The 12484-nt window shown below is 58.0% G+C and overlaps 1 protein-coding gene across 1 annotated transcript in view; it reads left to right on the top strand.

Annotated features, from left to right (window-relative positions):
• LOC132820311 (gamma-aminobutyric acid receptor subunit alpha-3-like) overlaps positions 1-12484 on the top strand; it is a 274881-nt gene that overhangs the window by 151336 nt on the left and 111061 nt on the right. The window contains exon 7 of the mRNA XM_060832336.1: positions 9-161. Within this exon, the coding sequence (XP_060688319.1) occupies positions 9-161 (153 nt within the window). The remainder of the gene's footprint in view (positions 1-8; positions 162-12484) is intronic.

Genomic DNA, 12484 nt, shown 5'->3' on the forward strand with positions numbered 1-12484 from the left:
CCCTTCAGGTGAATACATTATCATGACAACCCACTTCCATCTGAAGAGGAAGATTGGTTACTTTGTGATCCAGACGTATCTGCCCTGCATTATGACTGTGATTCTCTCCCAGGTCTCCTTCTGGCTGAACAGGGAATCCGTCCCTGCACGCACTGTGTTTGGTGAGTAAACTGTCATTTCCATCTGCACACTGAGCACAGCACATAATCACTTCTCTTTATTCTAATGCACTTTCACATTCCCAAAAACTTTGTCATTGAAATCTCTGCTGCCTGTGTTTTAACCCTGTTAGAGGTAGGAAAAAAAACTGCAGATGCTTGAATCCAAGGTAGACAAGCAGGAGGCTGGAAGAACACTGCAAGAAGGAGTCCTGAAGAAGGGTTACTCCCAAAACGTCAACTTTTCCACCTCCTGATGCTGCCTGGCTTGCTGTGTTTTTCCAGCCGCCTGCTTGTCTTTGTGTGTTTTAACTCTGACAAAGTCCTGTTACCCAATAACCCTTGTGTTCAGTGACCTACATTTGCTCCAGGTTAAAAAATGTCTTTATTTTAAAATTATCATGCCTGTTTTCAAACCTATCTATGACCTCCTTCTCCCCTTTCTTGTTAACTCCTCTAGCCTTGCAGCATTCTGAAAGAAATGCACTCCTCTAATCATAGCCTTTTCAATATCCCAACTATAATTGCTCCATCATTGCATAAGTACATAAGTGGTGCCTCGTACATCATTGGTGTTTTCTCCTTGGCCTCAAGCTCTGGCTTTCCTTCCCCAGTACCTCTCCACCTCCATACCTTTGAGACACAAAGGAAAATCCACCACTTCCACTAAGCCTTTGTTCACCAGAACAAGCCTTTCCTGATGTGGCTTGGAGTTATGTTTCATTTTATAATGCTCCTGTGAAGCACTTTGGGATGCCTCATTACATTAAAAGTACTATGCTAATATAAATGGTTGTTTGTGTGTGTGTTTTGTGAATGTAATGGCCTTTTCAAAGCCAGTCATTTGTAGCCAGATGTAAAGGAGGGGAAGGCGGACTCGGTTTGGAAATCCACTTGGCTGGAGTCAGCAGGGAGGCTAGACTAATTAACCCACTTCCAATACCCTGGCAATGAGCTTTGTGCTATGTTGAGCAGCAGATTCTGGTTCAAGGGAGCTGAAGCTAATATTACCAATCAATATTCAGAGGCAATAATCTATCTCCTAACTAATCACAACACAGATGTAGAGATGCTGCTGTCCATTAATCTGTCATGTACAACTGCTCCAAAAAGAAAACTTTTGTTTCTTCATTCTTTGATGCAGTGCTAATTTCACTATCTCTGACCCAGAAGATTCAAGTACCAGGTCAGGCATTACACCCATATCAGATGTCTTAACACATCTGAAAGTAAACATTTTTTTACTGCGACTAATATCACTCCCTTTGCCTTTTTGTACCATGAAATCTTTTAATATGTAACCTCACCCTACCATGGACCTTCTCAATTAGTCTTTCTTTCCCCTCCTGACCTCCCCACTTGCTGTTACATTTCTATTTTCTGTCACTTCTGATGAAAGGTCTTTGGCCTAATACTTTAACTCTGATTCCCTCTCCACGAATGCTGCCTGACCTGCTAAGTATTTCCAGCACTTTCCATTTGTATTTTAAGTTTTCAGCAGCCATGGTCTTGTGCATTTTTCTGTCAAATCTTTCTCTTAACTTTCTGTTTGTCACTGTTTTCTGTTTCCTGCCGCTCAGTTGATGTTGCGCCCATGTCATCACTGTTGCTTACACTCGGTATCACAACAGTGTTGATAAGTTTGTTATGTGATATTTTATTGAAACCAAGGCCATAATAAGGTCAGGAGCTGAATGGCCCTGGTGGAACCCACACTGGGTGACACTGAGTAAGTTATTGCTGAGCAAGTGCTGCTTGATAGCACTGTTGATGACATTTTGCATCACTTTACTGATGATCGAGAGTAGATTGAAGGGGAGGTAATTGGCTGGGTTAGATTTGTCTTGCTTTTCATAGACAGGACATACCTGAGCAACTTTCTACATTGCCAGGTAGATGTCAACATTGCAACTGTACTGGAACAGCTTGGCTGGGATATGGCAAGTTCTGGTGCACAAGCCATCAGTAATATTGGCAGGGTCCAGAGCCTTTGCTGAATCCAATGGCTTGAACCATATCTTGACATCGCGAATTGGCTGTTATCTGTAATGCTGGGGATAAACCTCCCTGCGCCAGAATCCAGTCTGGGACTCGCCTCCCCGCGCCAATCTGCAGTCTTGGACACATCTCCCCACGCCAATCTGCAGTCCTAGACACACCTCCCCGCACCAGACTCCAGTCTGGGACACACCTCCCCGCACCAGAATCCAGTCTGGGAACACACCTCACCGCGCCAGAATCGAGTCTGGGACACAACTCCCTGCGCCAGAATCCAGACCGGGAAACACCTCCCCGCACCAGTACCCAGGCCAGGACACACCACCCCGCGCCAGAATCCAGTCCGGTACACACCTCCCCATGCCAGAATATCAGTCTGAGACACACTACCCCGCGCCAGAATCCATACCGGGAAGCTCCTCCCCCGCTCCAGAATCCAGTCCGGTACACACCTCCCCGCGCCAGAATCTCAGTCTGAGACACACTACCCCTGGCCAGAATCCATACCGGGACACACCTCCCTGCTCTTGAATCCAGTCCGGGACACACCTCCCCGCACCAGAAATCAGACCGGGACACACCTCTCTGCGCCAGAATCCAGTCCGGGACACACCTGCCCGCCAAAATCCAGTCCGGGTCCCACCTTCTCCTGCCAGAATCCAGTCCGGGTCACCCCTTCCCCCGCCAGAATCCAGTCCAGGAGACACCTCCCAGCCCCAGAATCCAGTCCAGGAGACACCTCCCTGTGCCAGAAAGCAGTCCGGGACACACCTCCCTGCGCCAGAATCCAGTCCGGGACACACCTCCCTGTGCCAGAATCCAGACCGGGAAACACCTCCCCACACCAGTACCCAGGCCAGGACACCCCTCCCCGTGCCAGAATCAAGTCTGGGACACATCTCCACGTGCCTGAATCCAGGTCAGGACATACCTCCCCGCGCCAGACTCCAGTCCGGGACACACCATCCCCCGCCAGAAACCAGTCTAGGACACCCCTTCCCGTGCCAGAATCCAGTCTGGGACATACCTCCAGGCTCAATAATTCAGTCTAGGACACGCCTCCCAGCGCCAAAATTCAGTTTACGATACACCTTCCCACGCCAGAATCCAGTCCGGGACGCACCTCCCCACACCAGAATTCAGTCCGGGACACACCTCCCTGTGCCAGAATCCAGTCCGAGACACAATCCCATGCGCCATAATCCAGACCGAGACACTCTTTCCCCGCCAGAATCCAGTCCGGGACACACCTCCGCGTGCCAGAATCCAGTCCGGGACACACCACGCGTCAGAATCCAGTCCGGACACACCTCCATGCGCCATAATCCAGACCGGGACACACCTTCCCGCGCCAGAAACCAGTCCGGGACACACATTCCCATGCCAGAATCCAGTCTGGGACACACCTCCCCGTGCCAGAATCCTGTCTGGGACACACCTCCCTGTGCAATAATCAGTCCAGAGCACACCTCCCCGCGCCAGAATCCAGTGCGGAACACACCTCCCTGCGTCAGCATCCAGTCTAGGACACATCTCCCCTCGCCAGAATCCAGTCCGGGACATACCATGCCCCGCCAGAAACCAGTCCGGGACGCAAATCCCCGCACCAAAATTCAGTCCGGGTCACACCTTCCCACGCCAGAAACCAGTCCCGGGACACACCTCCCCGCACCAGAATCCAGTCTGGGACACACCTTCCCATGCCAGAATCCAGTCCCGGGACGCACGTCCTCACGCCAGAATCCAGTCCGGGACACACCTCCATGCGCCATAATCCAGACCGGGACACACCTTCCCGCGCCAGAAACCAGTCCAGGACACACATTCCCATGCCAGAATCCAGTCTGGGACACACCTCCCCGTGCCAGAATCCTGTCTGGGACACACCTCCCTGTGCAATAATCAGTCCAGAGCACACCTCCCCGCGCCAGAATCCAGTGCGGAACACACCTCCCTGCGTCAGCATCCAGTCTAGGACACATCTCCCCTCGCCAGAATCCAGTCCGGGACATACCATTCCCCGCCAGAAACCAGTCCGGGACGCAAATCCCCGCACCAAAATTCAGTCCGGGTCACACCTTCCCACGCCAGAAACCAGTCCCGGGACACACCTCCCCGCACCAGAATCCAGTCTGGGACACACCTTCCCATGCCAGAATCCAGTCCCGGGATGCACGTCCTCACGCCAGAATCCAGTCCGGGACACACCTCCCCGCACCAGAATCCAGTCTGGGACACACCTTTCCATGCCAGAATCCACACCGGGACACACCTCCCCGTGCCAGAATCCAGTCTGGGACACACCTCCCTGTGCCAGAATCCAGTCTAGGACACACCTCCCCGTGCCAGAATCCTGTCTGGGACACAACTCCATGTGCAATAATCCAGTCCGGGGCACATCTACCCGCGCCAGAATCCAGTCCGGGACACACCTCCCCGCGCCAAAATCCAGTCCGGGGCACACCTCCCCGCGCCAGAATCCAGTCCAGCGCACACCTCCCCACGCCAGAATCCAGCCTAGGACACACCTCCCCGTGCCAGAATCCAGTCTAGGACACACCTCTCCGTGCCAGAATCCTGTCTGGGACACACCTCCATGTGCAATAATCCAGTCCGGGGCACACCTCCCCGCGCCAGAATCCAGTGCGGAACACACCTCCCTGCGCCAGCATCCAGTCTAGGACACACCTCCCCTCGCCAGAATCCAGTCCAGAACATACCATCCCCCGCCAGAAACCAGTCCGGGACGCACCTCCCCGCGCCAAAATTCAGTCCGGGTCACACCTTTCCACGCCAGAATCCAGTCTGGGACGCACCTCCCCACGCCAGGAACCAGTCCGGGACACACCTCCCTGCGCCAGAATCCAGTCCGGGACACACCTCCCAGCGCCAGAATCCAGTTCGGGACACACCTCCCTGCGCCAGAAACCAGACCGGGACACACCTCCCCGCACCAGAATCCAGTCTGGGACACACCTCCCCGGGCCAGAATCCAGACCGGACACACTTCCCCTCGCCAGAATCCAGTCCAGACGGAGAGACACCTTCCCGCACCAGAAGTCATTCCGGACACAGCTCACCGCGCCGGAATCCAGTCTGGACACACCTCCTCGCACCAGAAATCTGTCCGGACACACCTCCCCGCGCCAGAATCCCGTCTGGGAAAAACCTCCCTGCGCAATAATCCCGTCCGGGACACACCTCCCCCTGCCAGAATCCAGTCTTGGACACACCATCCCGCACCAGACTCCTGACCGGGATACACCTCCCCGCACCAAAATCCCGTCTGGGACACACCTTCTCTTGCCAGAATCCAATCCTGGACACACCTTCCCTTGCCAGAATTCAGTCCGGGACACAACTGCCTGCGCCAGAATCCAGTCCGGGACTCACCTTCCCCGTGCCTGAATCCAGGTCGGGACACACCTCCCCGCACCAGAATTCAGTCCGGGTCACACCTCCCCCTGCCAGAAACCAGTCTAGGACACCCCTTCCCGTGCCAGAATCCAGTCTGGGACACACCTCCCTGCGCAATAATCCAGTCCGGGACACACCTCCCCCCGCCAGAATCCAGTGCGGAACACACCTCCCCGCGCCAGAATCCAGTCCGGGACATATCATCCCCCGCCAGAAACCAGTCCGGGACGCACGTCCCTGCGCCAGAATCCAGTTCGGGACACACCTCCCCACGCCAGAAACCAGACCGGGACATACCTCCCCGCACCAGAATCCAGTCTGAGACACACCTCCCCGCGCCAGAATCCAGTCCGACACACAGCTCCCCGCGCCAGCATCCAGTCTAGGACACACCTCCCCGTGCCAGAATCCAGTCTAGGACACACCTCCCCGTGCCAGAATCCTGTCTGGGACACACCTCCCTGCGCAATAATCCAGTCCGGGGCACACCTCCCCGCGCCAGCATCCAGTCTAGGACACACCTCCCCTCGCCAGAATCCAGTCCAGAACATACCATCCCCCGCCAGAAACCAGTCCGGGACGCACCTTCCCGCGCCAGAATCCAGTCAGGGACGCACCTCCCCATGCCAGAATCCAGTCAGGGACGCACCTCCCCGCGCCAGGAACCAGTCCGCGACACACCTCCCCACGCCAGAAACCAGTCCGGGACACATCTCCCTGCACCAGAAACCAGTCCGGGACACACCTCCCAGCGCCAGAATCCAGTTCAGGACACACCTCCCCACGCCAGAAACCAGTCCGGGACACATCTCCCTGCGCCAGAAACCAGTCCGGGACACACCTCCCTGCGCCAGAATCCAGTCCGGGACACACCTCCCAGCGCCAAAATCCAGTCTTGGACACACCATCCCACACCAGACTCCTGACTGGGATACACCTCCCCGCACCAGAATCCCGTCTGGGACACACCTTCCCTTGCCAGAATCCAATCCTGGACATAGCTTCCCTTGCCAGAATTCAGTCCGGGACACAACTCCCTGCGCCAGAATCCAGTCCGGGACGCACCCTCCCCGTGCCTGAATCCAGGTCGGGACACACCTCCCCGCACCAGAATTCAGTCCGGGACACACCATCCCCTGCCAGAAACCAGTCTAGGACACCCCTTCCCGTGCCAGAATCCAGTCCGGCATGCACCTCCCCACACCAGAATTCAGTCCGGGACACACCTCCCTGTGCCAGAATCCAGTCCGGGACACACCTCCCCGTGCCAGAAACCAGTCCGGGAAACACCTCCCCGTGCCAAAATCCAGTCTTGGACACACCTCCCCGCGCCAGAAACCAGTCCAGGACACACCTCGCTGTGCCAGAATCCAGTCTGAGACACACCTCCCCGCGCCAGAATCCAGACTGGACACACCTCCTTGCACCAGAATCCAGTTCGGGACACACCTCCCCACGCCAGAAACCACACCGGGACACACCTCCCCGCACCAGAATCCAGTCTGGGACACACCTCCCTGCGCCAGAATCCAGTCCGGACACACCTCCCCGTGCCAGAATAAAGTCCGGGACACACCTCCACATGCCAGAATCCCATCTGGGAAAAACCTCCCTGCGCAATAATCCCGCCCGGGACACACCTCCCCCTGCCAGAATCCAGTCCGGGACGCACCTCCCCACGCCAAAATCCAGTCTAGGACACACCATCCCGCACCAGACTCCAGACCGGGATACACCTCCCCGCGCCAGAATCCAGTCCGGGACACACCTCCCCGTGCCAGAAACCAGTCCGGGAAACACCTCCCCGTGCCAGAATCCAGTCTTGGACACACCTCCCCGCGCCAGAAACCAGTCCAGGACACACCTCGCTGTGCCAGAATCCAGTCTGAGACACACCTCCCCGCGCCAGAATCCAGACTGGACACACCTCCTTGCATCAGAATCCAGTTCGGGACACACCTCCCCACGCCAGAATCCAGTCCGGACACACCTCCCAACGCCAGAATCCCGTTTGGGACACACCTTCCCTTGCCAGAATCCAGTCCGGGACACACCTTCCCTTGCCAGAATCCAGTCCGGGACACACCTTCCCCGTGCCTGAATCCAGGTCGGAACACACCTCCCCGCACCAGACTCCTGTCCAGGACACACCACGCGTCAGAATCCAGTCCAGACACACCTCCATTTGCCATACTCCAGACCGGGACACACCTTCCAGCGCCAGGAACCAGTCCGGGGCACACCTCCCCTCGCCAGAAACCAGTCCAGGTCACAACTCCCTGTGCCAGAATCCAGTCCGGGTCACAACTCCCTGCGCCAGAATCCAGTCCGAGTCACAACTCGCTACGCCAGAATCCAGTCCGGGACACAACTCCCTGCGCCAGAATCCAGTCCAGGACGCACCTCCCCGCGCCAGACTCCAGTCCGGGACACACCACGCGTCAGAATCCAGTCTGGACGCACCTCCCCGCGCCAGACTCCAGTCCGGGACACACCACGCGTCAGAATCCAGTCTGGACGCACCTCCCCGCGCCAGACTCCAGTCCGGGAGACACCTTCCCCGTGCCTGAATCCAGGTCGGGACACATCTCCCTGCACCAGTATTCAGTCCGGGTCACACCTTCCCTGGTCAGACTTCAGTCCGGGACACTCCACTTGTCAGAATCCAGTCCGGACACACCTTCACGCTCCAGAAACCAGTCTGGGACACACCTCCCCGCGCCAGAAACCAGTCCGGGACGCACCAGCCTGTGCCAGAATCCAGTCCGGGTCACAACTCCCTGTGCCAGAATCCAGTCTGGGACGCAACTCCCCGCACCAGAATTCAGTCCGGGTCACACCATCCCCCGCCAGACTCCAGTCCGGGACACACCACGAGTCAGAATCTAGTCCAGACACACCTCCCCCCGCCAGAATCCAGACCGGAAACACCTCCCCGCACCAGAATCCAGTCCGGGACACACCTCTCCACGCCAGAAACCAGACCAGGACAAAACCAGACCTGGACACACCTCCCCGCACCAGAATCCACTGGGACACACCTCCCGCGCCAGAATCCAGACTGGACACACCTCCAGGCGCCAGAATCCAGACCGGATACACCTCCCCTCGCCAGAATCCAGTCCAGACCGGGACACACCTCCCCTCGGCAGAATCCAGTCCAGACGGGGAGACACCTCCCCGAACCAGACGTCATTCCGGACACACCTCCCCGCACCAGAATCCAGTCCGGGACACACCTCCCCACGCCAGAAACCAGACCGGGACGAAACCAGACCTGGACACACCTCCCCACTCCAGAATCCACTGGGACACACCTCCCTGCGCCAGAATCCAGTCCGGACACACCTCCCCGTGCCAGAATAAAGTCCAGGACACACCTCCACATGCCAGAATCCCATCTGGGAAAAACCTCCCTGCGCAATAATCCCGCCCGGGACACACCTCCCCCTGCCAGAATCCAGTCCGGGACGCACCTCCCCACGCCAAAATCCAGTCTAGGACACACCATCCCGCACCAGACTCCAGACCGGGATACACCTCCCCGCGCCAGAATCCAGTCCGGACACACCTCCCAACGCCAGAATCCCGTTTGGGACACACCTTCCCTTGCTAGAATCCAGTCCGGGACACACCTTCCCCGTGCCTGAATCCAGGTCGGGACACATCTCCCCGCACCAGAATTCAGTCCACGTCACACCTTCCCCCGCCAGACTCCAGTCCGGGACACACCATGCGTCAGAATCCAGTCCGGTACACACCTCCATGCGCCATAATCCAGACCGGGACACACCTTCCCGCGCCAGAATCCAGTCCGGGACACACCTTCCCATGCAGGAATCCACATCGGGACACACCTCCCCGTGCCAGAATCCAGTCTAGGACACACCTCCCCGTGCCAGAATCCAATCTAGGACACATCTCCCCTAGCCAGAAACCAGTCCGGGACACACCTCCCTGCGCAAGAATCCATTCCGGGACACACCTCCCTGTGCCAGAATCCAGTCCGGGACGCACCTCCCCGCGCCAGAATCCAGTCCTGGACACACCTTCCCCGTGCCTGAATCCAGGTCGGGACACATCCCCCCACACCAGAATTCAGTCCGGGTCACACCTTCCCCCTCCAGACTCCAGTCCGGGACACACCGTGCGTCAGAATCCAGTCCGGGGCACAACTCCCTGCGCCAGAATCCAGTCCGGGGCACAACTCCCTGCGCCAGAATCCAGTCCGGGACACAACTCACTGCGCCAGAATCCAGTCCGGGTCACAACTCCCTTCGCCAGAATCCAGTCGGGGACGCACCTCCCCGCGCCAGAATCCAGTCCGGACACACCTTCCCCGTGCCTGAATCCAGGTCGGGACACATCTCACCGCACCAGAATTCAGTCCACGTCGCACCTTCCCCCGCCAGACTCCAGTCCGGGACACACCACGCGTCAGAATCCAGTCCGGACACATCTCCATGCGCCATAATCCAGACCGGGACACACCTTCCCGCTCCAGAAACCAGTCCGGGACACACCTTCCCATACAGGAATCCACATCGGGACGCACCTACCCGTGCCAGAATCCAGTCCAGGATATACCTCCCTGCGCTAGAATCCCGTCCGAGACACACCTTCCCGCGCCAGAATCCAGACCGGACACACCTCCCCGCACCAGAATCCAGTCCGGGACACACTTCCCCACGCCAGAAACCAGACCGGGATGAAACCAGACCAGGACACACCTCCCCGCTCCAGAATCCACTGGGAGACACCTCCCCGCGCCAGAATCCAGACCGGACACACCTCCAGGTGCCAGAATCCAGTCCGGACAAACCTCCCCTTGCCAGAATCCAGTCCAGACCGGGACACACGTCCCCTCAGCAGAATCCAGTCCGGACGGGGAGACACCTCCCCGCATCAGAATGCAGTCTTGGACACACCTCCCCATGCCAGAATCCAGTCTAGGACACATCTCCTCGTGCCAGAATCCTGTCCGGGACACACCTCCCTGCGCAATAATCCAGTCCGGGACACACCTCCCCTCGCCAGAATCCAGTCTGGGTCACAGCTCCCCGCACCAGAATCCAGTCCTGGACACACCTCACCGCACCACAATTCAGTCCGGACATACCTCCCTGCTCAATAATCCAGTCCGGACGCACCACCCCATGCCAGAATCCAGTCCGGGACACACCTCCCCCTGCCAGAAACCAGATTGGGACACACCTCCCCTCGTCAGAATCCAGTCCGGGACACACTTCCCCATGCCAGAATCCAGTCCAGGACACACCTCCCCACGCCAGAAACCAGACCTGGACAAAACCAGACCAGGACACACCTCCCCGCACAAGAATCCACTGGGACACACCTCCCCGCGCCAGAATCCAGTCCGGGACACACCTCCCTGCACCAGAATCCAGACCGGACACACCTCCAGGCGCCAGAATCCAGCCCAGTCACACCTCCCCTCGCCAGAATCCAGTCCTGACCGGGACACACCTCCCCTCAGCAGAATCCAGTCCAGACGGGGAGACACCTCCCCGCACCAGAATGCAGTCTTGGACACATCTCCTCGTGCCAGAATCCTGTCCGGGACACACCTCCCTGCGCAATAATCCAGTCCGGGACATACCTCCCCTCGCCAGAATCCAGTCTGGGTCACACCTCCCCGCACCAGAATCCACTGGGAGACACCTCCCCACGCCAGAATCCAGACCGGACACACCTCCAGGCGCCAGAATCCAGTCCGGACACACCTCCCCTCGCCAGAATCCAGTCTGGGTCACAGCTCCCCGCACCAGAATCCAGTCCTGGACACACCTCACCGCACCACAATTCAGTCCGGACATACCTCCCTGCTCAATAATCCAGTCCGGACGCACCACCCCATGCCAGAATCCAGTCCAGGACACACCTCCCCACACCAGAAACCAGACCTGGACAAAACCAGACCAGGACACACCTCCCCGCACCAGAATCCACTGGGAAACACCTCCCCGCACCAGAATCCAGTCCGGACACACCTCCCCGCGCCAGAATCCAGTCCGGGTCACAACTCACTGCGCCAGAATCCAGTCGGGGACGCACCTGCCCGCACCAGAATCCAGTCCGGACACACCTTCCCAGTGCCTGAATCCAGGTCGGGACACATCTCACCGCACCAGAATTCAGTCCACGTCGCATCTTCCCCCGCCAGACTCCAGTCCGGGACACACCACGTGTCAGAATCCAGTCCGGACACACCTCCATGCACCATAATCCAGACCGGGACACACCTTCCCGCTCCAGAAACCAGTCCGGGACGCACCTTCCCATACAGGAATCCACATCGGGACGCACCTACCCGTGCCAGAATCCAGTCCAGGATATACCTCCCTGCGCCAGAATCCCGTCCGAGACACACCTTCCCGCGCCAGAATCCAGACCTGACACACCTCCCTGCACCAGAATCCAGTCCGGGACACAGCTCCCCGCGCCGGAAACCAGACCGGGACGGAACCAGACCAGGACACACCTCCCCGCACCAGAATCCACTAGGAGACACCTCCCCACGCCAGAATCCAGACCGGACACACCTCCCCTCGCCAGAATCCAGTCCAGACCGGGACACACGTCCCCTCAGCAGAATCCAGTCCGGACGGGGAGACACCTCCCCGCATCAGAATGCAGTCTTGGACACACCTCCCCATGCCAGAATCCAGTCTAGGACACATCTCCTCGTGCCAGAATCCTGTCCGGGACACACCTCCCTGCGCAATAATCCAGTCCGGGACACACCTCCCCTCGCCAGAATCCAGTCTGGGTCACAGCTCCCCGCACCAGAATCCAGTCCTGGACACACCTCACCGCACCACAATTCAGTCCGGACATACCTCCCTGCTCAATAATCCAGTCCGGACGCACCACCCCATGCCAGAATCCAG

This window comes from Hemiscyllium ocellatum, chromosome 11 (genome assembly GCF_020745735.1).
Source record: "Hemiscyllium ocellatum isolate sHemOce1 chromosome 11, sHemOce1.pat.X.cur, whole genome shotgun sequence".
NCBI lineage: Eukaryota > Metazoa > Chordata > Chondrichthyes > Orectolobiformes > Hemiscylliidae > Hemiscyllium > Hemiscyllium ocellatum.